The sequence below is a fragment of the Nyctibius grandis genome, chromosome 1 (genome assembly GCF_013368605.1).
Source record: "Nyctibius grandis isolate bNycGra1 chromosome 1, bNycGra1.pri, whole genome shotgun sequence".
Classification (NCBI taxonomy): domain Eukaryota; kingdom Metazoa; phylum Chordata; class Aves; order Nyctibiiformes; family Nyctibiidae; genus Nyctibius; species Nyctibius grandis.
In genome coordinates, this window is record NC_090658.1 from 4,588,430 (window position 1) to 4,614,624 (window position 26,195).

Here is a 26,195-nt window from a genome sequence, read left to right on the forward strand (position 1 = left end):
TGGGTTCCTGTATACCCCTTAGAAAAACAGCCCTTCACTGTGCTCTGCCCCTTTTCCCCTTCTGTAAAATGGAGGTAGAAGCTCTTCCTCCTCTTGGAGAAGAATGAGGGGGCCGAATACAGGAAGAGTACTGTGACTTTGGGGCTACAGATGTTCCAGGGATAAACGATACCTTGAAGCAGTTCAATGTGTCCTGCTAATAATTAGTTTATACAATTTAGAACATGATTTCTGGAACACCACAGAGGGAGCGCGGGAGCAGACAAGAGCCTGGGACCGGTCAAAGGACGCTGTTGTCCGAAGACCTCCCCCCCCCCAGTCAGTAAATTTTGTAGCACACAAACAAACAAACAAACAAGCTCCCAAATAAAAGTTACAGGGTGGTGGCTGAACTGAGACCTGCGCCCATCGGAGCTTCTCTGGAAACTGGGCAGAGCTGGGAACAAGGGACGTAACTGAAAGCAACTTGCAAATGGCTTTACTCCCCGTGTGAAGCAGGTGCAGCAGCTGATCGCTTGTGCTGAGCACATGCCACAGAGCGGGCACAAAGCTTTACTATTGCTTTCCGTAGTTCTGTCTAGTTTTAAGAGGATATTTAAAAATTGGAATGATAATGACCTGAGAAAACATGACTTCAGACCAGAAAATGAAATGGCAAGCATTCATTATCAAAGGCATACTGGCGAAGTAGTGTTAGGGAACAAGGACGCGTGATGATGCAATGTTTTTCATCCTGCGACTGAGCACAGAAAACCTTTTCATATGCCCTAAATCTGCAGCTACAATAAAGCCTTCATACAGACAATCTGCTTAAACAGAACGTCATGCTTGCCTTTATTTTATTTTAATTGCAAAACATTATCCAGTTTCACTGCTAAAATATGCACTTCTTAAGGCAATATGCGTAACTTTATATTATCCTCCATTTTACTTGACGTCAATATCTCTGCAGTGATGAAATTATAAGCTCCTGAATCGGACCATCTATGACGCAGCCATTTCTCTTTTGTGGGGGAGAACACCCTCACCTCATTGTCTTCCTAACAAGACTTATATAATTAAAAAATCCCTCTTTGCTCCGAATCTTCTGACTGGAATAGTCGGCATCCCTGTCTCTTCATCCCTTAAACATGTGAGCCTGTACCACCAAAACCAGTAATAATTTTGCCACTGACTTTAGGGCAAGATTGAGCCCTGGGATTCCAGATACGCGAGATTACTATTGGCATTAACCTAGTGTTTAGCCCCAAACAATAGCAACGCCCAACTCTTAGTGCTTTTACTTGAGGGTCTTGCAGGGACTTACAAGTGGGGGCCGGCATCATCATCCCCATTTCAATGGAGGGAAATATAGTGATTAGGAGCAACTGTAATCGTTCGCTAGCAATGGAGACATACTAGAAATGTAGAGAATACTGGGTCTGCATTGTATGTCCCGATAAATTCCAATTTCCCTGCCACTATGGTGGAAGGAAAGCTGAGATTTGATGAATGAAATTGAGACTCACTGTGAAACAGAGCAACAGCTTTGAAGAGCTGCCAGATTTCAGCAAAGATGAATAAATAGACATTTCTGAATAAACTGCCTTTCCCCTCGTCAAAAACAAATCACCGTCTTGTAAATTATCTTCTCGGGTGAGAACCCATCCTTCATGGAACAGGAGACAGGCTGCGCAGCAGAGACAATTGATAGATGTTAAAAGACAAACCACCAAAAGACAGATACGTCTTCAGAAAACAGTGTTAAGTAATATTTTAAAGAATGGCCACACATCATATTCACAGAGATGCCAACAGGAAGCACAGTTCAGGAACAGAAAAGCTTTCAGATAATCTCCACCCGCTCCGAAGCCAAAACCTCAACATCACTAACACATCTTAACTCATTTTCAGAAGTCACCCCTCTAGCATTTGATGCCGTACCATGTGTGTTTCATACTTCAGCACAGATTTTTGTCAAGAGGTTTATTCACTAAAATGTGCAAAATCTATAAAAAACCTCACTACTATTAATATTTCACGTCTCACGTACTTATCATATCCAGGGGGCAGTGCTCTAAAGTGGGATTTTTCAAAAATCCTCAGCATTGATCTAGCTGGTCTGCTGAAATCAGTAGTAAAACTGTTGACTCTCCAAGTGCATAGAGTGATTACGTGCAAGTGTTTCTGCAGACCTGCATCTCTAACAGACCAGAAATGAGGTAATTTTGTTAAGGATTACAAGTTATGGTCAGAGACCCTGGTGAGCATTTCTCATCTAGGTCTTCCAGCTGAAATCTTCTTCCCATAGCCATCAACAATGATGGTCACAATTTAACCAGTTTGGAAAAAAAAGACACTACATGGTGGCAGTATATAAATGTGATTTGGTATAGTACTTGTAAGAAGAAAATGCCGGAGGGAAAAAGATTTTCTTCTCTCCCCCTCTAGTCTTGAAAAAGGACTCTCACCGTGTTGTAAAACCTGTCCTTATTTGGATACTTTTCAATCATTTTACTAAGAAAACCCAACAATACCTAAAGTTGAGATCTATCAGCTGTGTTTGGGTCCTGGAAAGGAACACCTGGATCTGAAACCTTAGCAGCAGGTGCCGCTAGCTGAGTATTTACTGACTTACTGCCTCTCCAAAAAAACACTAAGCCAAAAAAAAAAAAAGAAAAAAAAAAGAGAGTGCGTGCGGCAAAGAAGAAAGAAATTAATCAGTCAAGTCAACTAGACAAAGTTCAGGAGCAGGGAAATTAAATTTCACAAAGGAGATTAACAAATATGCACGGTCAGGTTTCCTAAAACCCCACATCTGTACCAGATCTTTTTAGAATAAATGGTGATTTCTCTCTCTGGCCGGAGTTTAGCTGAAGAGCAAGGTTGATCTGGGAAAGGAACTCTGTAAAATGGAATGACATTGTGGGAGCCCACCGTGATGGGGCTGGATCTTTAGCTGATGTGCCGCTCGACTCCTCAGTTTCACAGAGCTTGTGAGGAGTTGCAGCACCAGGAAATATGACCAGTTGAGCTTCAGTTTCTTTGTCTCCAGGGCACTGTGCCTGCTGCAAAGGCTCATTTGGGGAGCTGGAAGGCCGGGTGGGCATGTCCTGGTGTGTTTGCGCTCCACAGACCAAGTGCTGCATTCGTTGTACCTAAATACACCTGTCTGCAGTGCTCTCTATCATGACAAAGGTGCTGCTCAGCTTGTGGCCTCGGGTGCGCTGATGCTGGAGATGCAGCAGGAGCAGGACTGAATGCAGTGTGCAAAGGCAGTGGGCTCTGCAGAGGGGTATTTAGTCGGTTGTTGTGCTGATGAGGCACGGACCATAACCAGACCTTCATGGGTGGCACTTTGAGGGCGTTATTCCCCATATTTATTCACCAGGGCACTGGCTGAAAGGAAGCCAGATCTGCCTTGGTGAGAAATCTCTTATGTGCAGCCTGCAGCATGGGGAAGGTGCTGGGGCACGGCTGAGGTTCTGGTGTGGGTGCCAGTGCATTCAGGGAACATGTTATCAGTGCTTTGGTGTTGTCTTTGGGGACCTCATGGAAACAGGAGGGAAGGCAGAGTCACTGCCCCAGCAGCTCCTGATCTAAACAGACTGAGAGATGACAAACTAGAAGGTGAAACGTGTTTTATGGCCAAGAGAACTGAAGACTGTGAGAGCCTATTTATATTTAAAATCAGAGAGGGGCAAACCTACAAGACCCTCCTGATACCAGATCAGAGTATATGCAGGCCTTCAGAACAACCACAAACACGTTTCTCCCTTAAAAGGCTCATCATCCTAACACAGAAAGCTCCGGGAGATAACGCGGAGCTGGGCATACAGTACAGCCTATGCTCCAGGCACAGGGAGTAAGTGTTGAGGCAAGAAATGACTTTTTCCTGGCATGACCTGCTGCAGATTGAACTGGAATGGCAATTAGAAGTTGAAGTGCTCATTTAATGTCAGTGATGTGTAAACTACGTTGCCATTGTTATTTTAGTGCTGATTTACATAATTGGCATACCCTGAAGTCACACTGCTCGCACTTTCAGCTCATGCTAAAGACTTGCAGGAAGTCATAAAATTAAACATTATCTGCGCTGGAATGCAACGGAAAAGTAACCAAACTTTAGAAGGATTTCACCTCGCTCTGCATCACCTCTCCTGCCTGTGGCCATACGCGTGGCGAGGAGCAAAAATCAGGTTAAGAAGTGTTGGGAGCTGGTGGTATGAAGGAGCTTTACCAGCTCTTTAATTACGCTGGTGTAGTTCTGAGGTGGTTTCTTACGCTGGTATGTAACTCCCCGTGTGAGCACCTCATCCTGCAGTGACGTTTCACCAGTGTAGCTGAAGTCACTCTAACGTGATAGGAAAGCTACGAGAAGAATGTCCACAGGAGAAATTAGTCCAGTCCAAACGTGCTGGATTTCTGCCTCAAATCGGTGTCTTTCCTACGTTGAAATAGTCATAAGATGGAGGGGAAAGGCCGCTCCCAAAGGAGGAGCTGGTAATGGAGCTGTCTCAGTTGTTATTGCTTTAAATCCTCCTCCGCAGTAATTCAAGGTGTCAAAGGCTGTCTGTGTCTTTTGCAAATGAAGCCCCTGAGAGGTATTCGGGAGAGGAGGTGCAGCACAGGGCACTGACTTTGCCGGGAAGGAGCCTGGGCTAGCACCGGGACCCCGGCTAATGACCCTGTGCTGATGGCTTCGGCTTTGATGAGGACCCTAAATTGCTAGGTATCGCATACCTGTGCAAGAAGGGCCAGGCCCTACCGCAGAGGCCAAGCAGGGGCGAGGGATGCATCCCTACCCATAAGTTAATCGTATCGGGATGAGAAGATTTGATAAATTAATCGTATCAGGATGAGGAGATTTGCCAATATCGGCAAAGGGAGCGAGGGAGGTAGCTCGGATTGGGAGCCCGATCCCACCGAGCACGGGCCTGCCTTCTTCACCCCTGCCACCGCAGTCCTCCTCCGTACCCGTACGCGATGCTGGGCCCGCGACGGGCTGTCGCGGCTGCAAACCCGGGGCAGCGCCCGCCCCGCAGGGAGCGCGGCTCGGCCCCGGGGCAGGTGCCCGGCGGAGGCGAGGGGCCGTGGGCTGGCGGAGGGTGGTTTGTGCCGGGGGCCGGAGATCCACCGCATTTCCACCACTGGAGGGCAGCCACATCTTAACAAAAAAACCCAAACCCCACACAAAACCCCAAACCCTCCGCACGGCCGGGGCTGAGCCCGCAGTCGGCTGCACCGCGGCAGCCCTCCGGGAGGAGACTCCTCCCGAGCTTCGGCGCTTCACTTTTCGGGGAGGAAACCCCCGGGTTTCCAGCCCCCGCCGGCTCGGGCAGAGAGCTCCCGCACACTGCTGTGGGTGGCGGTAGGAACATCAATAAGTGTATATGTATATATATATTTTTTTAAAGCACTGGGATTCTCCCGGTACCTTACGTGACCTTCGCACCTTAGCACCCCGGGGCACGGCGCTAAGCCGATTTGCGGCGGAGGAGCCCGGGAGCGATCGGGGACGCACAATGGGTCGTTGTTCGGCCCGGCTCCGCGTCCCGCTCCGGGCGGCCGTGCCCCGCCGCCGGACGGCGGCGGGGCACGGCCGCCCGGAGCGGGACGCGGAGCCGGGCCGGTGTCGCTTCCCACCCCGGATCGGGAGGGCCAGTGCCACAGCTTAACGGGACGAGATCCCTCGCCCCGGCACTGCGACCCGGGCGAAGGCGGGCGGCAGCCGCGGCCGGGCGAGGGAGGGAGCGGACGAGGGAGGAGAGAGGGAAGGGACGAGGGAGGGAGGCGGCGTCTCCTTTAAAAGCCGTGCGGGGCCGCAGCCCGCTCCCACAGGGCGGCTGTGATTGGCGCGGGCCAGCGAGCCTCCGGGGTCGTGACATCGCCGAGCAACAAAAAGCCCCGGCGGCCACCGGCCACCCCCGGCAATGGTGCGGTGCGGGGCGGGAGGCGGGCGGGCCGGCGGGGCAGCCAGCCCGGTCCCCTAGCGCGGCCGCTCCACGCGGGCCGGCAGCAAGGCTACTCCCCACCCTTTTTTTTTTTTTTAATTTTTTTTTTTTCTCCTCCCTCCTTTCTTCTTTCTTTTTAAGGGAGCGGAGAAAAGTCAAGCTTCATCTTAATGTTGCTGCGGGAAGTCTCGGTAAATGTCCATCTGTCTGATGCGGGTGATGCAAAGGACATTTTTTAAAAGGAGCCTTTTAACTCCGTAGACACGTAGAGACCCATTCACGGGCAGGCACACGCACACACACGAGAGGAGGAAGAAGAAGAAGCAACAACTTTTCGATCGCTGCTTTTAAAAGCGAGAAGCCCTTCCCTGGCCGGGACTTGCCTTCTGCCTCCTCAACCAGCTGCTAAAAGTATGTTTCTGAGGCGGACTGTACTTCAGGGAACTTCTGTTTTCTGCTCGGCAGCTGTAGAGGAGCCGCAGCGAAGTTTGGAGTAACACCAAGTGATGCGGGAAAAACACCCCGAGAGCAGAACACCCTCCTGCAGACACAACCCCTGCTGCTGCACACAGGTATAGCTCCGGCGGTCGCAGATCCGCTGAAAGCCTTCTCCGCAGGATGACTCCGTGGGCCACGGCGGAGGTGCTAGCGCTCTGGAAGAGAGAGGGGGGACGGGACACTAATCATAACAATTATAATAATTATTATAATAATAATAACCCAGCGCAGAGTTTCACGGGGGAGAAGAATATCCTGTGGGTTTGGCTAAGGACGTAGCAGGATTTGTGTTTTCCTCCTTTCCCTTCTTCCACTCCGCCGAGGGAAATAGCTCTCCCCTTCTCCCCGTTGGGGGAAGCCGCTGCCCCGCCGCGGAGCCCCGTCGCGGGGGAAGCGGAGCCGGCCCCCAGCCCCGCGGCTCGGAGAGGGGGGGAAGCGCGGGGGTCGGGACGGGAGCGCAGCGGGGAGGCGGCTTTGCGCGTCGGCAGGGCAGCCGCCCCGTCCCTCGCCCGGCGCCGGGCGCTTTCCCCGCGGAGCGGTCCCAGCCGCGGCGGCGGCAGCGGGAGGCCCGGCCCGGGCCGGCCGGGCGCACACCTGTGCCCCGCCGAGGGCAGCGGCCCGGCCCCGGCGCTGCCCCCGGCCGCGCCCTCCTCCCCTTCACCTCCGCGCTCCTTTGTTGCGGATCGCCCCGCTCCGCGCCCCCGCCCCGTCCCGTCCCGCCTCGCTCCCTTTGATCTCCTGCCACGGGGATTTTCGTGCCTCGCTCCGCCGCCGAGCACCTGAAGCGGCCCGACGGGGGCCCCGCGGGGGGCTCCTCCGCGCCCGCCCCCGCCGGGTGCCGGCCGGGCCGCGCCGGGGGGCCGCTCGCCATGGCCCCCGCCTCGCCCCGCCGCGGGGGCCACAGGCCGGGCGCCGGGGTGGGACCCACCTGCGGACCGTCCCCGTCCGCCCTCCCCCCCCCGCGGCGCGCTCCCCCGGCGCGGTGTCCGCGCTGACTGGCTCCCATCGCCTCCTCCTCCTCCTCCGCGCAGGTTGATCATGGTTGCCGCGACCCGCTCCCTCCTGGCGCTGCTGCTCTGCCAGGTGCTGCTGGGCGGCGCGGCCGGCCTCATGCCGGAGGTGGGTCGGCGGCGCTTCACCGAGCCGGGCCGCGCCGCCTCGGCCGCGCAGCGCCCCGAGGACCTCCTCAGCGAGTTCGAGCTACGCCTGCTCCACATGTTCGGGCTCAAGCGGCGGCCCAGCCCCGGCAAGGACGTCGTCATCCCCCCCTACATGCTGGACCTCTACCGCCTGCACGCGGGCCAGCAGCTGGGGCAGCCGCCGGCCCTCGGCTACCCGCTGGAGAGGGCCGCCAGCCGCGCCAACACCGTCCGCAGCTTCCACCACGAAGGTACGGCCGGGGGCGCGGGGGGGAAGCCGGTAACGCGTGCGGGGCCGCCGGCGGCCGCGGGACGGGCTGAGGGAGCGGAGGGGAAAGGGGAGGGCCGGGCCGGAGGAGGAGCGTCGGGGCGGATTCCTCCCCGGGAGCGCCTGAGCTCGGCCGCCGGTAACGCGGGGTTTGCTAAACCCGGCGGAGCGGCCGTGTGCCCGCGGAGCCCCGGCGGTGCCCGCGGAGCCCCGGCTGCAGACGCCAGGGTAGTGGCTGCGGCTCGCTTGCCCTGCCAACCTCTCTTCTTCTCCAACCCTCTCCGTCCGACGAGAGGCTCCTGTTTTATTTACTTTTTCCGCTAAACCAGAGCGGCTCCGCATTAAGCGTTCCCACAGTTAGCTTTTCTTTCGCGAGGCTAGAGAGAGCAGGAAAGTCCTCCCTAATGCGCGGCTGAGCCGGGGCCGCTGCGGAGGTTTCTAATCCTTATCTAATCCCCGTGAGAGATCAATGAAACAATCAGTCCTGGCCTCTCCTCAAGCGCTCCCTCACCCTGCCGTCGAGGAGCAATTTAGCCCGGACCCACGCTACCAATGCATGGGCTGGTAAAAGCCCTGCGACCAGGTTTCGGCTCTCTCCTGCAGGTAACCTGGCCAAACACAGAGCGAGGTGTCCAACAGCACCTCCACCCCTCCTCACCAGCAGCCCACCGAGGCAGTGGACCCTCTGGGACAGGCCCTCGCTGAGCAACTGGGTGCGTTTCCCGGTTTGAGTAGCCAAAATAGTCGCTGCAGCGTTTTCTGCGGCATGAGTAGGCCCATGGAGCCGGTGGCGCACGTGTCGCTCGCGTGCTCTTTGGGAAGCGTTTCCGCAGGTTGTAATCATTCCTGGCTGCTGGTCTCTGGTGCTGGCATGCAGTGGCTCTGCTGTAAAAGTAATGAAAATGCTGTTTTCCCATGCCTTGAATGTGAAAACTGCGTTGAGAAAAGAAACTTGTTAGTATTTAATGTTTATGATGGATAAAGGAGGTGGCCTCGGAGAAGTGGATGTGCTGTTTAGTGGAAAGCCTTATTGAGACGAAGGAGATGAATGATGAAACGTAACCTCTCATCGTCTGTGTTTCCCTACGTGGAAAGTAGACACCTAGCAGTGAATGGGGAGAAACCTGTGCGTGGATCATTCACGTTAAACCCGAGTGTAGTAGGCGAGGGGCTGGGCAAGAGAGGAGCTGAAAGGGCAAAGTTTATCATTTTTAGGCAAATGTAAAGATCTGCAGTTTGAAGCAGTCATGCTGTTACAGCAAAGACTGGTTTTGACAGAAAAGCTGTTCTATTATTTTCACAAAATTTAGAAGAAAATCAATGTGGCTCCATTTTTTCACTGAGTTCTCACTCCGTATTAGTGGCAGAAGTTTGTCTTGTGACCACTCAAAACATCTGCATATTTACAAATATTGGTCTGGTCCTGAAGTACTGTGGAGCTGAGCCTTACCTTATGCAAAAAGTCATACTGGATTCAACAGGGAATGGTTACATGACTAAGAACTGCTAACAGCAGTTACGGCTTCCGCTTAGAAAGTGAGTGTTTCTCCAGGATGCTTAGTACCAAAATTAAAAACCAGGACTTGGGAGAGATTTGTTTTGGCAAATACTTTTAATTTCTTCCATGTCTGTAGCAACAACGTGCTTCTTGGCAACCCTAGATATATTTTACTCCCTCTGAAGCTCCGTTCAGTTATTTGTTGACTCAAAGGTGAGAATGGCCTGGGGTTTAGTGACTTTTTAAATTTTTTTTTTTTGTGATTTTGAAAATCTGTTGTTCAGAAGTGACTTTGTTTCATTATCCCTTTACCATCCATCCCTGTTTAGCAGATGAACCTTCCTGTTGTTCTTTATGGCCCTTTTTGGTAAATTCTAGGGAGTGCTTCGTAAAGTGCCATTACGGGTGTTGAGTTCACTGTCTCTAATTAGGATACAAAAATCCATATATTAAGATTTGTAAATCACTTAAATTGTGGAGCAATATCTTTCAGAATGGAGTTTAGAGCCATATTCTTGAAATAATGTCTAATTGACGTTAGAGCCCTATTCTTGAAAAAAGCAGAAATGCTATAGATACCCTAAGTCCTCAATCAGTTTAATGATTCTCATCAGACCCCACTAACTATAATGCTTGAGTTTTCTCCCTAATGTCCTTGAATTCCAAGGTGATGCTGCGTGTTTCTTGACACTTGTTGTAACCACCTGCAACGCAAAGCACACCAGTATTCAATCAAAATGCGTAACAATGAATGAAGCCGCCTTAACTTCGTGCTATACGTGCTTGCATAAATAAACAGAAGGACAAGGGAGGGGAGATGGTATTTTCTGCCTAAAAGTCTTCCAGATCTTGTATGTCACATGCGTTAGCTGTCGTTTGGAAGTTGCCAACAGCAGACTATCTGTGGGGTTTGGTTGCTTGTCTCAGTGCCTGATTTTTTTCTTTCTTTCTTTTTTTTTTTTTTTTTTATTTTCCCTGTTTAATCAAATTAGAAGTTTTGGAAGAGCTGCCAGAAGCAAGTGGGAAAACAGCACGGCGTTTCTTCTTTAATTTAACTTCCATCCCTAATGAGGAGTCTATCACCTCAGCTGAACTCCAGATTTTTCGGAAACAGGTGCACGGAGCCTTTGAGAACAACAGCAGCTACCATCACCGTATTAATATTTATGAAATTATAAAGCCAGCCACAGCCACCTCTAAGGACCCTGTCACAAGACTTTTGGACACCAGGTTGGTGCATCATAATGCAAGTAAATGGGAAAGTTTTGATGTAACGCCAGCTGTTTTGAGGTGGATTGCACATGGACAACCTAATCATGGGTTTGTGGTAGAGGTGGTTCACTTGGACAAAGAGAACAGTGCCTCCAAGAGGCACGTTAGGATTAGCAGGTCTTTACATCAGGATGAAGATAGCTGGTCTCAGCTCAGGCCGTTATTAGTAACGTTTGGGCATGATGGCAAGGGACACCCGCTTCATAAAAGAGAAAAGCGTCAAGCGAAACACAAACAGCGTAAACGCCACAAATACAGTTGCAAAAGGCATCCGTTATATGTGGACTTCAATGATGTGGGGTGGAATGACTGGATTGTTGCCCCACCGGGGTATAGTGCCTTTTACTGCCATGGGGAATGTCCTTTTCCACTGGCAGATCATCTAAACTCAACAAACCATGCCATTGTTCAGACTTTGGTCAATTCAGTGAATTCCAAAATCCCCAAGGCTTGCTGTGTGCCGACAGAACTGAGTGCTATTTCCATGCTCTACCTTGATGAGAATGAAAAAGTTGTATTAAAGAACTATCAAGATATGGTTGTGGAGGGTTGTGGGTGCCGCTAACACAGCAAATATGTCGGACAAATACAAAAAAAAAAAAAAAAAAAAGCTGACACTTTAATATTTCCCAATGAAGACTTTATTTATGTAATGAAATGGAAAGAAAAAAAAACACAACTATTTTGAAAATATATTTATGTCTACGAAAAAGTTGGGAAAACAAATATTTTAATCAGAGAAATATTCCTTTAAAGATTTTAAATGTATTTTAGTTGTACATTTTATATGGGTTTAACCCCAGCACATGAAGTATAATGGTCAGATTCTTATTTTGTATTTATTTACTATTATAACCACTTTTTAGAAGAATAGCTAATTTGTATTTATATGTAATCAAAAAGAAAAAAATATAGGGTTTGTACATAATTTTCCAAATTTGTAGCTGTTTCAATTGTGTGTATTTAAGTTGAAAAGAATACATGGAAGGTTACTATGGCAAAGTGCATAGCACATTTGCTTTCTGCTGTGCTACTGTTAAGGTCACAAGTTCAAGTCCAGAAAAAAGTGGATAATCCACTCTGCTGACTTTCAAGATTATTATATTGTACAATTCTCAGGAATGCTGCAGGGTGGGCTGTCCAATCCATGAGAACTGGCATCCTCTTTAGGTGGAACATTTGGATAAGAACCAGACGTTGCTGATCTAGTATAAATACTGCTATTCCCAACTAATTTGCAGTGTGAATATAAGAAGGGCCAATAGAAATCCGACGGGAGGCGGGGGTGGGGGAAGACTGAATCCTTTCTAGACCTACAGAAAAGTGAATGTTTGATGTTTCCTTTAAAAGTCCTTCCTTTAAAAGTCCTGGCCAAATATAAAATAATAAAAACTAAAATGTCATCTTTTTTTTTTGTGATTATGTACGCTAAAGAGGAATAATTATCTTGTGTGTACCGGCCCTTGTCTTTAACAGTTGGAGAAGCATTGCATACCTCCTCACCTCAGATGAGAGCTCACTTCTGTGGAGTGTTATAGTGAAATTAATCTTCACTTTTTGCCCTACATACAGCAAGCTGTTGTCATGTGCAGCCTCCTATCTAACCTCAGCTGGTGGTTTTGCAGATTAGCTTGTCTTCCTTTCCAGGGTTTTGTGTTTGAAAGCCTCTTATTTTTTTTTCCCCCCCTAAATGTTTAAATCTATTTCGGATAATAAATCACAGAACTCTGGTATTTCTTTCTTAGAAGTCCAGTCTGTAAGAAAAAATGGTTCATTTGTGCAGTCATCGCAAGGATAACTTGTCCTTAGATCTTCTTACTTTTTACATCCTTTGTGTAAGGGGCAAAAGCATGATTTGCAGTTGGCAAACACAGCATTAAAGTTACTACTTAGTTGTGCCTGTTGTGCATTAAAAGACTGGTATGGCAGTCAGGTTACTAGCTGTACAACACGGGACGAGCATGCAGAGGCTGGGTTGCTTGTTGCGTCAAAGTTGTGCTGAAGTAGGTGAGTGGGAAAGTAGCTTAAATCGGCTTCTTGGTGATCCACTGCATCCGGGAACAGAATGAAATTGTGTTAGGCTGCTAGTGGTAAGTTCCTGCCGATTTCAGGAGCTCTTCAGTGTCTTTAGTGGCTATGTCAGGACTCTGTGCTGATACCTCCAGAGATGTTGGAACCCCCTTGTGCTCCGTGGTGGATCCATTTCTGGATTTGGTGAACTGAGGCAGCACTTCCTAAAGCTGTGTGTACAGTTGGCCCATTGGAGACCTCTCTAAGTCAACTCTGGGAACCTTTGATTTGGGCCTCCTATTAGCCTAGCTTTTTATTAACACAAACCTCCTCTTTCTCGTGGCTCTCCCCAAACTCTTCCTTTTTTTTACCAGAATCATGTGGGTTACAGCAAAGGTACTAAATAGGTTTGATGATCAGAAAGGCTAACTTGATGGTGTCTTACAGGGATTCTTACAGAACAGTCCTCTACTGCTAATAATCACAAAAAGCAGTGGGTACAGAGGATAGGAGAGAAAAATTAATTTCCTCTTTGCTGCTTCCATTTTTCTCTTGTGAGCTTAAAAATATCTTAGGCTAGGTGTAAGTTTCTGTGGTGAGATAAAAACTTGTATATTTCTTTGTACCAGCACTATTTTTAATAGCTAGTAGAGAACAAGCCACGGCTCCGCAGTTTGGCTCTGCTTGTTTTTGAGAGGTGTAGCTGGTGTTATTGGTCATGCAGATACTGCACAGTAGCCTACTAGTTCACTGGGTGGACAACCTCAGTTTGCTTTTTCAAAAGACCAGTGCTGTTTTGTTGGCTCGTGTTTTTAGGGGGGAGCATCATATGTGCCGAAGTTCAGTTTGCCTTTTGCTTGTTGCCAGCTTTACTGGTGAGGAGTGAGTTGATGGCTGGTGCTTTGGGAAGGTTGTCGGTTGCAGGATATGCCATGGTGAAGGTTCTTCAAGAGTTCATGGATTGTTTGCGGTGCATGGTTGTGCTAGTCGAGTCACAGCAGCGCTAGCGTATTCTGTAACCTGAGCGTGCAAAAGCTGGACATAAAGTGCTGAAAAATTGAAGATTGTGCCATTTCTGTGAGCAGGAAAGGTATGATCCCAAACCTGCTGAAATCACTGAAGACCCCATGGCACTTCTGACCAGATCCTAAGCTCCAGTGTTGCAAGGCTTAAGTTTCACAGCTCCTAGCCCTTCGTGTGTAACTAGATTGAGGGAGGCTTTTTATGGAGTGGTGACTGCTTTACTTCTCTAAGGCATGAGAACACGTTGATGCTAATCTTGTTTCAAAAAAATTGGCTACGGTGCTTGTCTATGCATGAGCAGTAGCTGGCTCATGGCGTGATGCCGCATTCCTCGTAAAGGCAAACCTCCTGTTGCTTGACAAAGAATTACATCCTTAGTAAAATACACTGGGAGACCAATGTATAATTTTAAACCGATTAAGACCCACTCTTGTAAGCATTTCTATACCTGCTTAGTGTTAGTCACAGAAGCATCAGTTCCATACTGATTCTGAGGAGGAAATATGCATGTGTCAAGCTCAGCACGTCAGTAAATTTCTGCAGAATGTGTTTCATAATGTATCTCTAAATCCTTAACCTCTCTCTTCAGATTGGAGATGTGAGAGTGCTGCACTAAATAGTTTGTTTAGGATTTTAAAAAAATAAACAAAACAGACTTTCATACAGGAGTAGTAGAAAATTCTCCTAGAGATCAGTTGGGTTCCTGAACTCTGCTAAACAGGGTTGATGATCAGACAGTCCTTCTGGGAAAGATTTGGGCTTTCTGACATCTTCTAAGTCTGGCAATGACTACTAAATAATCCTAAACGCTAAAGGTATGCTGTCACCACAGTACTCCAGTACTTTAGTACTTATTAGTGTTCTAGTGCTCTACAAGAAGAAATGAGCCTTTTTTTTTTCCTCCTAAAAGGAGAAAAAGCAAAGATTGGGAAGGCAAAACTGCCTTTGTTACCCTATAGCCTGTTTCCCCTAAACATATAGCTTCTAGGCACTTATATAATCTATATAGGCAGAGATTGTGATAGATAATGTCACCCTTTGTGCATTTCAGATAAGCATCTCTCTAAACACAAATGTGATCAGCATCTCTCCTTGTCCTTTTGAGACTCAGTAACAGCTTTGTCGAGTGGCTTGATAATTTTTGCGCAAAATTCAGTTGGACTTCTGTGGTCAGCAACATGTAAAAATGACGTGGGAAGATCTTCAGTTGAGGTAAGCTCTCCCGAGAGCATTGGCCATTTTCACTGAGCAGGATCTGCTCCCCTGCGCTAACCTGGGCTCATCATCATCAGGTGTTGAGACCTTTCCTGCTTGTATGATAATTGGGTTGGGGTGTCCACAGCCTTATCACCTGCTTTCCCCCTTGCTTAGGCAGTTAGAGGTCTCACTTGTGCAATGAGTGCTGATGAGGCTTGGAGAGGAACGGTGATTTATTGTACTCTCAGCTTTGAAGAAGGAGCTCATCTGGACTGCATTTATATTAGACCCACTTTGCTACACTATTAGAAGAGGATAATTATTGAACTATTTTATTATACAGCTATTCCTAAATTGTTGATTTTTTTGGGGGGGGTTTATTGATTTCAGGAGGCAGCTAATTGCCATATGGCAGCTTGATGTTAATGTTTTATGAAGATCAGGAAACAAAAGTTTATGAAAAGCTTTTGTATAGTAACTGCAGAGTTTCAAGAACTGTTTTATACTTCCTGACAGTGCAGGTCTGGCTTAATGGTTTGTTTTTATTGCTTAAGAGTGTAAACCTTTCTTTAGCCGATGTGTGGAAATTATATCCTCATCCCGCATTACGCATTTCTCATTGCTCATTACTCATTCCCTGCTTTCATTTCTGCCATCTGTAATCAGAGCTTTACTGTTTCAACTGCATGCAAAATGCTCCTGTCCTTTGCACAGTAAGATACTTTTCCTTAGCACTCACCCACCCCTTCCAAAAAAAAAAAAGGAGGGGGGGAAGGGGAAAATAAAAAAAGGGGGGAGGAAAAGCCTACTCTGTCTATATTGTTTTTCTCTGTTTTGGGTGGAGTCTCTCTTAGATTCTTGTTGCTAGATGGTTTCTGTAGTAACAAGCAGAGGAAAAATCCAAGACTGAAAAGGCACTTTTAAAGGTGCCATATCTTGCCTGAAGTGTTATTTATCTAATTATGGATATGGAATGTTTCTCTTCTCCTTTATATTAAGGCTACCCCTTTTGGTAGGGCGGACTACTGCAATGAGAACTTGATTTGTTGTGTTCTTACAACATGAGAACCACGACTCTTGTTCCCAGTTGACTTAAGCTGCTTAAAATAATGATAAAAAGCCAAAGGCATTAAAATGTATTTTTAAGATGTTATAAATGGTTGTTACAAGCACAAACCACTTTGTTTTTTAGTTACATAGGAAAGAAAAAAGAAGCTAGGCTCAGAAGAACACTTGGAGGTTACTAGTATTGCTGTAGGGAGGGTGTTGGATAAAAGCGACAGTTTTATTTTCTTAGACTACTATGTACAAGGATAAAATCCCAGCTCCTTCAGAATATATCCTTACTCTGCTGTACTCCAAATTTTTTGTTTATTTCTCCTAAAAGACTTTGCAGGTGTATGAGAAAGTAACTGTGTGTGTGTGTGTCCACTACATTTGCCTTGGTTGGGCACAAAAAGAGTTCAAAAATTATTTTAAGAGTGCTTCTTTCTTGTCTCTCCAGTACTAATCCTTCATTACCTGTGTTCCTGACAGCCTTGTCTGCAACAAGCAGTAATGGTTTCCTAAGGTGGAGTTTCCTCTCTTTTTTGGAACCTAGTCACCTGTCAGTGCCCTCCGGGATTTAGCAACCTTCCATCCACAAACCTTGTGCCATGGTCATTTAGAAAAGCAGGTACACTGGTTTTGTCCTGGTTCTGTGTCCTTTACAGAGGCAAATTTGTCCCCTTCAGCAAGAATCTTAGTTTGGGAAAGGTCTGAAGGTTTGCATCTGTTGTGTGCAGCAGGAGACACCTCGTAACACCAGGGACCGTGTTTGTAACTTGGCAGAAGTCTGAGGGCCAAAGCTCATTTGCATCTGTATTTACATAGTGCTGTGAAGGCACTCAGCTGTAGTACCTGTCCAGGCTTGTGTTGCCCTTGATAGATGAACAGAGGCTGAGAGTTGTTGGACTTCTCCATAGGTATGAAACTTGCAGTGGGTCAGCTTGGTTCTCAGCTCATAAGGCAAGGTAGTGATGAGGTGTATTTGTGCTCCTCACGGTTCGTTCTTGTAGGGGCTTCTGCGAAAGGTGCTTGGCTGCCCATATGGAAATTAGACTGGAGCCACTGGGTTAGGTCTGCAGTTGGGTATATCGGTTTAACTCCAGGAAAGAAGCAGATCTGTACCTTTTTAGTTTGAAAAAAGGCAGGGATTTTTGTGGGAAGAAGTTGTAGGTGATGGAAGTGGGGAAGGACCTTGCAGGCTTTGGAAGTGGAAAGTGTTAAAAATTTCTAGAGGGACTTCAGGTAGAGAGATCAGAGCAGCGAACTGATAACATTCTGAAAGTTCAGGTTCCCACAACAGCTGGACTGTGGCAGATTTACAATTTAATGAGGCTGATAATCCCATTAGAGATTAAATTAAGAAGGTTTTTCTGGGAGATCACCAAGAAAATTATGAATATTGTACTGTAGCTTGGGTCATAATGCCAAGGCAGTGGAGAGCTGACATGTACTTCTTGCACTGCAGGATACTGTTTCATTCAGTGTGTCTCATTAAAACAGAGCATTCAACTCCAGCAGTGTTTCAGTACAAACAGAAGCAAATGTATTATTACTACTACTACTATTATTACTATCATCGTCATCATCCTGGAAACAACATGCACATTAAAAGATGGAAATATCAATGAGATCTGCAAATCAGCACAGCTCTACTGACTTCGTTCTCAGGTGATCCGGTCCTTTTTATTAAAGCAAATCCTCAGAAGGCAGGGTGACCACGTACAAAAACTAATGTATTTAAGGTAACTATTGACATAACTTCAGTAGCTTGGAACTTGCACAAAACCATTTTTTTATGGCATCCTGCACACCCTGGTGATGGGAAAGTGTTGTGTGGAATAATGACTCTGTAACCACAGACTTCAAAAGTATAGAATGTCTGCGGCATGATGGAAATAGCTGTTTCCACATCAATAATATACACACAAGCATATTGAAGCTTAATTGCAAGGCCAGCGGTGATGGAAGGGGGAAGGGATATCTGACTACGGCCGCACCAAACACGCGGGCTGAGCAAAATGCCTCTGCTTTACAGCCAGAAACAATGATTCATTTCATTATAATCTTGACTTTTGCATTTTTCTCATGACTTATCGATAACTTCGTAGGGGACTTCATAGACCAAAGGAGTTACTGACTCCTCAGGAATTAGGAAGAGAGACAGGGTATGTATTATTTCTTATAAACATCACTCTGGCTGTTGTTTTAAATTAGTCTATTTTAAGGACAGTTCTAATGTGATTTTTTTCTGCTTGCATTTTCTCTCTTCCTTTGAATGAAAAAAATCTTTTACGTAAAAGCAGTGTCTCACTTTAAGAGCCCAGTTTTTTTGTCCTTTTTCATGAAGAATCCTGATCTAGTTGACATCATAATGTTAACAGGAAGGCAGTTTTGATGTCACAAACTGTTGCTATTGGACAAGTCCTAATGCACATGGAAGCTGTTTTCCCAGCTCTGGCACTATAAATAAAAGGTGGGCCCAATACCTTTAAGTGAAAAATGAGCAGTTATGTTCTGCAAAATACTGATATTATTGATACTCTCTTATTCCTGTTGTTCAAGACCTAGATTACTGGAATGGCAGGTGTGTTGTCCTTTTATTGCTTTCAGTGTACAGACTATTGGCATCTTGCAGGATTACTTTAAAGCTTCCCCTGTGGGAGTCTTGTGAGGATACCATGGAGCCTGAGATTCTTAAAAAGAAAACTTCCTCACACTCTGTGGGGAGAAGCCTCAGAATGCCACCTTGAGACTTGGAGATCAGAAGGAAATGGAACTGAAGTTCTCCTTTTCTTAACCATGGGTATTTTTGAAGTTCATCAACATTTTTTGTGACTTAGGATTGGCAGTAACCCATGTTCTAGATGATGTTATTACTGAGGAGAGGATCAAAGACTAATTGATTCATATTTCCTGGTCTGGTGATTTGTTTTTTCTTTTTTTTTCCTTTTTTTTTATTTTTAAGAAACAGTTAATTATTAACTACTTCTTGACATGTTGGGCAAAGAAGTCTCCCAGGTTTGCAGATGAAAAGATTTTCATCTTTGAAAATATAACCCAAATGTACCCTAGAGGGCAGAGTCATTTAGAGAGAGATCCTGCACACCTGCTGAGTTACTGATTCATGCCCACTGTGGAGCTCCTCAGTGAGAAGGACCAAGCCCTGCAAAAATGGTGTTGGGAGTGTGGGTGGAGCCTTCTGCTTTTTGTCAGCAGCAAAAGTTGAGAAAGGGGTCTAAGACTGTCCTGTGTGCAGGTTCTGACAAAAAAAAAACAACCACACAAACAAAAAACATTTAAAAAAATCAGTGGTTTGCAAACAACTCTGTATCATGAAGCAGGCCATTCTGCTGGTGGGTAGCTATTGCAGCTCTCACCTCCTGGAGAGTCCTAGCCTTTTTTTGAGGGTTAGATATTAATTTTCAAACAGAAGCAGCTTATGTTTTATATCAAAGAAAATAAACCAGGTGCTGCCCTTTCCAAGAGCCTTCTCCTCTTGAGACCTGACCCATGCAGTGGGTTACTGCCAATTTTTCCATCCAACTGGTGAGGAAAATTTGTTGTCAGGCCTTTCTCTGTGAGCCTGAGTGTCTGGGGAGGATCTGGGAAGGTCTTTCCAGCTCCTCTTGCATGTGAGTACTTCCTTCAGGGTTTCAGGCACCATTCCTCTGTTATTTACTTCACTCATCTGAGGGAGGGGAAAAAGAAAGGGTCAAATACTGGGACACTTTGAAGAGCGTGCCTTTACCAAGCTTTGGTTTTTCTCTCTTCCTGGAACTCTCATTGCATGATCCTGGTTTTCTGAGCCAATTGTTAGCCCAAGGCCAAATCCTTAACCTTGGGCTAGATAACAAAAGCACAGCTGAGGTGATCTTGACTCCTTTAAAAAGGCTGCAAACTCTTTGATGCACTCAGAATGAGACGCATAACTCATTTTAGTTCCAAAGGTTGTTCTTAGCATGGGAAATTAGCAACCTCCATGATAAAAAGTCAGCATGCTAAGTGTGTGTGTGTGTGTTTTATGTTGATCTCTGTCTTCCATTGCGTTCCACATCCTGGAGGGTGTTGGTGTGTCTAGGGAGAACCCGAGACTGAATCCTATCTGGGAAGTTTGACTTTATGTAACTGCATCAGTTCATACCAAGGCCTGAAGACTTTGTGCCAACGATCAGAATCAGCATTTGGAAAACACAGCTTTCTGACTTGCAGCTGTAAATGAGAGGAGTGTGCAATTGGAGTGTACGCTTAAGAGAAATTAACCTGGGATCAAGTTTATTAATGGATATCAAAACTGGCTTGTTAAGTACAGCCCTCTTCTATGCAAAGACCCCAGAGGCATGAGAAAGGCCGGTGGGTGTCATACAGTGCTAATATCTGGCAGTGCTATGTGCAGAAGCTCTTCTGTCTCTGTGGTGTGGAGCCCTCTCCAACAGGTCCTTTTTGATGTCTTTTCTTTGGGAGAGGACTGTATGCACTGTTGCTGAAATCGGGGTGCTACTCTGAATAACTTTGTGAGGGTTTATTTTGTACCATAGTCTAGCAAACCTGATGGCAAGAAACCTAGCATTGCTGGTGGCTATGGTGTCAAGTCATGAAAGGGAGTGGGATTCACAGCTAAGCCGATAGCAACAAGACGGGCTTTGGAGGCTAAACCTGTTAAAGGAAATGCTGCTAGTCACATGCTGCATCAAGAAAAAGGGGCAGTGTAGCAGCAGGGCTGCCAGAATGAGGATGTGAGAGCCAGCAAGCTTTGCTGCAGAGCTGGAGTGTGCTGTTGGGAAAGTCCCTCACTGTCCTTGTGTGCTAATTCTCAAAGCTCTTCCCTGCCTCCAAAGTGTTTTGTAATGATATATACCTTGAAGAATTCGGAGATGCCCAAATGCACTGCTGTTTATCCTGTAGGGTAGAGATAGATAGTTACATTATATGGCATAATAACAGGTTTCGTCCGTTGGTAACCGGTTTGCATGCGGACCAGGTCTGGCCAGTATTAAATTGGAAAGCAAAGATGGCTTTGTGATTAAGGTGCTGGAGTGGGACGCTGGAAACCTGGGTTCAAGTTGTGGGTCAGCCATAAACTCCCTGTGTGACCTTGAGCAATATAATTATTCTGAGACTTCAAAGGTATCTAAACAATTTGGACACCCATTTTCCAGTCATTTTAATTAACTGGGGTGCTTTGAAATGCTCAGCTTTAATCTCTCTGTGCCTAGGATTCTCATTTGTAAAACCAGGATAATAATATTTCCTTGCGCATGAAGAGGATGTGCGTGTTAATGACCGGGAAGCGTGCAGCCACTCCAGATGCAGCAGATACAGAGCTTGCAAGTTTAGTGAGGGGGAACACGTTGAGTTTTGCAGGCGCGGGGCTCAAATACATATACGGGTGCTACGCACAGGACAAACTTAGCCTGTTTCAGTGAGATTTGTTTACATGTGGGCATAAAGTGATAGTTACTTACCATGATAGTTACTTACCATGATATATTACCATCATGTTGGTTCATGGGAGAGAAATACCACTGCAAGTAAACTGCAACCAAAATATTTACTGAGAGGAACAGCTCATTTATTCAATATTTCATTTAGCCCCATAACAACATCTTGCCATTTCTTTTAGTGTCTTGCCATTCTTTAATAGTGAATAGTAAACTTTTACAAGATAAAATGACTAGTTATTAACATTTCCATTTCTGTAGCTTTTCTTCATAACAAGCCCTGCTCCCCCTTTAACATCACCTACGGTTATGTCCCTTTGCCCCGTGTTATATGATTGTGTAATGAAAAGCCTGTAATGCACACAAGCTGAGGGAAGGGTTAAAAGAGCCAAGGGAGTCTTTAATTCCTTCGTTTTCTGACTTTTGTGGGTTTAATACACAATCTTAACATTCCATTAGTAAGTGGTTGCATTTTTTTAACTTAAGAGATTAAAGGTTCCTTCAGATTTTACATTTTTTCCCTACTCTCTTTAGTCGTGTCAGTTCTGTGTGCTAGGCAGGCAGGAAATGAAAAGCTATCCTCCATAACCATCGATGCTACTGCCAGAGCAGAGGGATGGATGGCTAGGAGGTGCCTGTCCATGGTGGGCTGCTTTTCCCAAAAGAATATCTGTCAAGGTAGAGGAATGTTTCAAAGGCCCTAGTTAGGACTTGAGTTCATCACTGGCCTTTTAGATGACCCTCACCCAGCACCTTTGAGTAAAGTGCTTTGCAAACTGCGTGCAAAACGCTGTGCAGTACTGTCAGAACACGTGATCCTGCTTGTTACAAAAGGGATTGATATGTTGGTGGTAAATACATGTTGAAATGAGGTTTCACTATTTAAATATGAAGGAAAGAGATGGCTGCTACTCCAAACAGCTTCCACTGAATCGGTTGCATCTGTGACTTCAGTATGAATCAAATCAGAGTCTTTTTCATTGCTCCGTCCACTGGCTTGTTACAATGAGTGCTCTGCAGACAAGAAGATCTGGCTCTCCCTTCTTGTTAGCATTGTGCTAGGATGGCAATGGAGTGACTTGTTATTTATCATAAAGAAGTCTCAAATCTGGCTGCCAAGATATGCTTTCCTCTTGAAATTTGATTTTTCAAAGCAACCATGAACCAAGTGCTTCATTAATGTGCTGACATGGATGCTTGCAGGATAGGTGACCAAATATTTCTAAGTTTTATTCTAAAGTCTGTATTATGAGCATTGTGACTATTGAATGGCAATTTTTCCTCTAAAACTTGTAGTTTTTGCTGAAAACCGACAATCAGGGTTGTAAAGGATTTGGGGTGCTGGCTGTTGGTACCCAAGATTTTCCTACTACTTTTATGTAGTGTTTTACTGAAGTCAGCAGGTCAGAAATGCTGACCAATTATTACTTCATGTTGTGTACAAGCAAGTATCATCTCTAAAGATTTTGCAGAAGAATAACTATTTTATGGTTAGTCAAGTAAACATTTTCAGATAGTCTCACCTTGTAGAATGTGGTTGGTTGGTTGTGTTTGGTAGGTGCATAGTTTAAAAATACTCAGCCAGCTCAGAGGCAAAGTAAAGGTTTATTGAAACTCTCACGAACTAAATTCCATTTTAAAAAATCAGGCCCTTACTGTCCTGTCATTGCTTTATCGTTAACATGGAGGAAATCTATCCTGCATGGCTGTTGTGAAGATAAAATTCAGTAACATTTATGAGGTGCTCAAATAAGGATGGTGGCAGTGGTGGTGTTGGAGAGGGAGTTAAGGACCTCTAATATGTAGGAAGGAGGTTGATGACCGGGAGATATGAATGTCTTAATAGTCAGTGTATGGATAGGAGAAGTTCCTCTGAGTTCCTGCTTGCTGAAGATCTGGGGCAGGCCAGTCATTAGGGCTGTCTGACAGGGTAAATGAGTCACAGTCAAATCAGGCACTCATTTACATCACCAGGCTTTTTCAGAGCCTGTGCAAACTGCAAGCCCCAGTTCATACTGAAGGCCAGGTTTGCTTTTTGCTTACTCTGCTTTTGGTGGGGTTGAAAGATTGAGTGGGAATTTGGCCAAAGGTCTAAAAAGCTACTTGCCTCCTGATTTATAAACCAGCAAAGGTGCTATGTGCAGTCAGTATCTAAGTCCATTAGAAAGAGAGTGTCAGGTTCCTAATGTGATTCAGTTGCAGCTCCTGTCTTTTTTTATAACAATTGAGGACCCTGGCAGTCATTGGAATTGGCTGATGCTGGGGTTTGCGCCCACAAGGTACAGAAATATTCCTTCCTTTCCTCATTTCCTGGCCATGCCCTCTGGACTGTCTGGGTTTGGAGCTTTCGTCATTCAGGTAGGTCATGTTACGCCTCTTCTTACCAGGTCCTGAAGCGAGTCAGTGTTGCTCACCTGTAGGCCCAAATTGGCTGTAAGTGAATACTTTGGGCATTAATTCTGTGTTGCGTTGCCTCTACTTATACACTGTATAAAGAACTCTAGGGATTCTCCACAAGTGAGGTCATAGGTGGATTTGTCAAAATGGACCTCTTTCAAAGTTGCTTGTAATTGTTGCATTTACATGGTATGGATTCAACTGTGATCCTACAGTGTACTTATGTATAGTACCTCAGCTTAGAAAGTCACAATATTCTGCTGTTAACACATGCAAAAGTCTGGTTATCAAGAAGTGGGTTCATTTTTCTGACACTAGGCTAAACCCTTTTAGGAGAACCATAACCCTCTCCACATCTGCTGGAAGGGCAGTGTGATGGGGCGTAAGCAATTCGGGAGACTTACTGAGTGCATGAGGGACAACTTTTTGATGCTGGTGCTGGATGGGCTGACTGATGGAAGCACTGTGCTGGACCTGCTGCTCATGAATAAGAAAAAACTGTTTTGGGGTGACTTGGCTGCAGTATGATGAGATGGTGGTTTAAGAACCTGAGGGAAGTGGGAAAGGCAAGTAATATAATCACTCAAAACTTCAGGTGTGTGGACTTTGGCTTGTTCAAGGAACCTTGTAGGCAGAATCTCCTGTGAGTCTGCCCTGGAGGGCAGAGAGACCCATGAAAGTTACTTGATCTTCAAGGACAGCATCCTCAAAGCACAAGAACAATCCATCCTGATGTTCAGGATGCTGAGCAGGTATAGCAGGAGGCCAGCTTGGCTGAACGGGGAAGTCCTGACTGATTTCAAATGCAAAAAGGAAGAGTATGGAGGTGGAAGCAGGGACAAGCAGCTGAAGAGGAATACAGAAATGTTGCCTGGGCATGTAGGAACAGAGTTAGGAAAGTCAAAGCTCAGCTGGAGTTGGAACTGATGAGGCTTTTGGAGTGTAAGCAGATCATTTCTATGTGCAGTACAAGGGAGACCAAGGAAGATATGTGCCTTCTGCTGAATGTGGCAGGTGATGCAAGGCATGGGAAAAGGCTGAAGTATTCAATGTCTTGTTTTTGTCTTTATTAGCAAGATCTACTTTCAGGCCTCTATGCATAGTGGCAGAGCTTGAGGGAAGAGGTGGTACCTGCGTTAAAGAATTAAAGACCACGTAGGTAAATGTGGCACGTACAAGCCCATGGGGCTGGACGAGATGCATCAGAGGGTGCTGAGGGGCTGATACTGTTTAACATCTTCATCAGCAACTTGATCAAAGAGACAGAGTGCATCCTTAGCAAGTTTGCAGGTGACACCAACCCAGGAGAAGTGGTTGATATGCTGGAGAGCAAGTCTGCTGGCCAGAGGAACCATCTGAGAAGTGAGCTGGAAGAGTGGGCCAACAAGAATCTCCTCAAGTTCAACAGAGGTGAATGTGAGGTCCCATGCTTGGGACAGAAATGCCCCATGCCCAGGTACGGGGGTAGCATCTCAGCACCTAGGGAGCTGGGAGTCCTGACGGACGCCACATCCAACATGTGTCAGTGACATGGCTCCTGCAGGAACGAAAGCCAGCTGTGTGCTCGCTTGCCTGGAAGGGACTGACTATTCCCCTCTGCTTGTGCTTGTTAGGATGCCATTGGAGTACTGTGTCCAGTTTGGGACTCTGGTAGAAATACTGGCAAACTGGAGAGAGCTGAGAGCAGTTGTGGCAGTTAGGCAGCTGGACTGTGTGACATGTGAGGAGAGGTGGGGGAACCTTAATTTGTTTATCTAGGGGGAGTATAATTGCACTCTTCCATGACCCCAAAGGAGCTTATAGAGAATGAAGCCAGACTCTTCTCAGAGGTACACAGAGGAAGGACAGGAGGCGGCTGCCACAGATTATAGCAAGGGGAAATCTGACTGAATATAAGGAAAAAATTCTTTACAGCAACAGTGGTTTAGCACTTGAGCCCTGAGAAGTTGTAAAATTTCTTGGAGATCTTCACTTTTGGAGATCTCCTGAACTTGATTAGTCAAGGTCCTGAGTAACCTGATCTAACATGACCCTGGACCTGCTCTGTATGAGCACGTACGTTGGACAAGGTGACCTCCAGAGGTCCCTTCCAGTCTCAATATTTCTGGTTTTGTGACTGTCCTGGTTTTGCAGGGATAAAATTTCTAGAATCACTTTTCTCTTGCATTTTGTTTCAGTTTGTGGCCAGCTGTGGCATGATGATCAAGGCCATTAGCAGCAGTCCAGGGCAGCTGACCCAGGCTGGCCCACAGGTGTATTCTATACCATTAATGTCTTGTTCACTGTAAGTTGCAAAGCTTTCTGGGGAGGGGGGAGCTCTCTCCTCTTTCTCTCCTCTTTCTCTCCTCTTTCTCTCCTCTTTCTCTCCTCTTTCTCTCCTCTTTCTCTCCTCTTTCTCTCCTCTTTCTCTCCTCTTTCTCTCCTCTTTCTCTCCTCTTTCTCCTTCTCTCTTCAATGGTTACTATCCCTGGAAGG

At 46.2% G+C, this 26,195-nt stretch overlaps 1 protein-coding gene across 1 annotated transcript; it reads left to right on the forward strand.

Annotated features, from left to right (window-relative positions):
- The first annotated feature begins 7,469 nt into the window (after positions 1-7,469).
- BMP2 (bone morphogenetic protein 2) lies at positions 7,470-11,343 on the forward strand. The gene is made up of 2 exons (XM_068407807.1): positions 7,470-7,821; positions 10,329-11,343. The coding sequence occupies exons 1-2, from the start codon at positions 7,470-7,472 to the stop codon at positions 11,171-11,173; spliced, it is 1,197 nt and encodes a 398-aa protein (XP_068263908.1). The 3' UTR covers positions 11,174-11,343.
- The last annotated feature ends 14,852 nt before the right edge of the window (positions 11,344-26,195 follow it).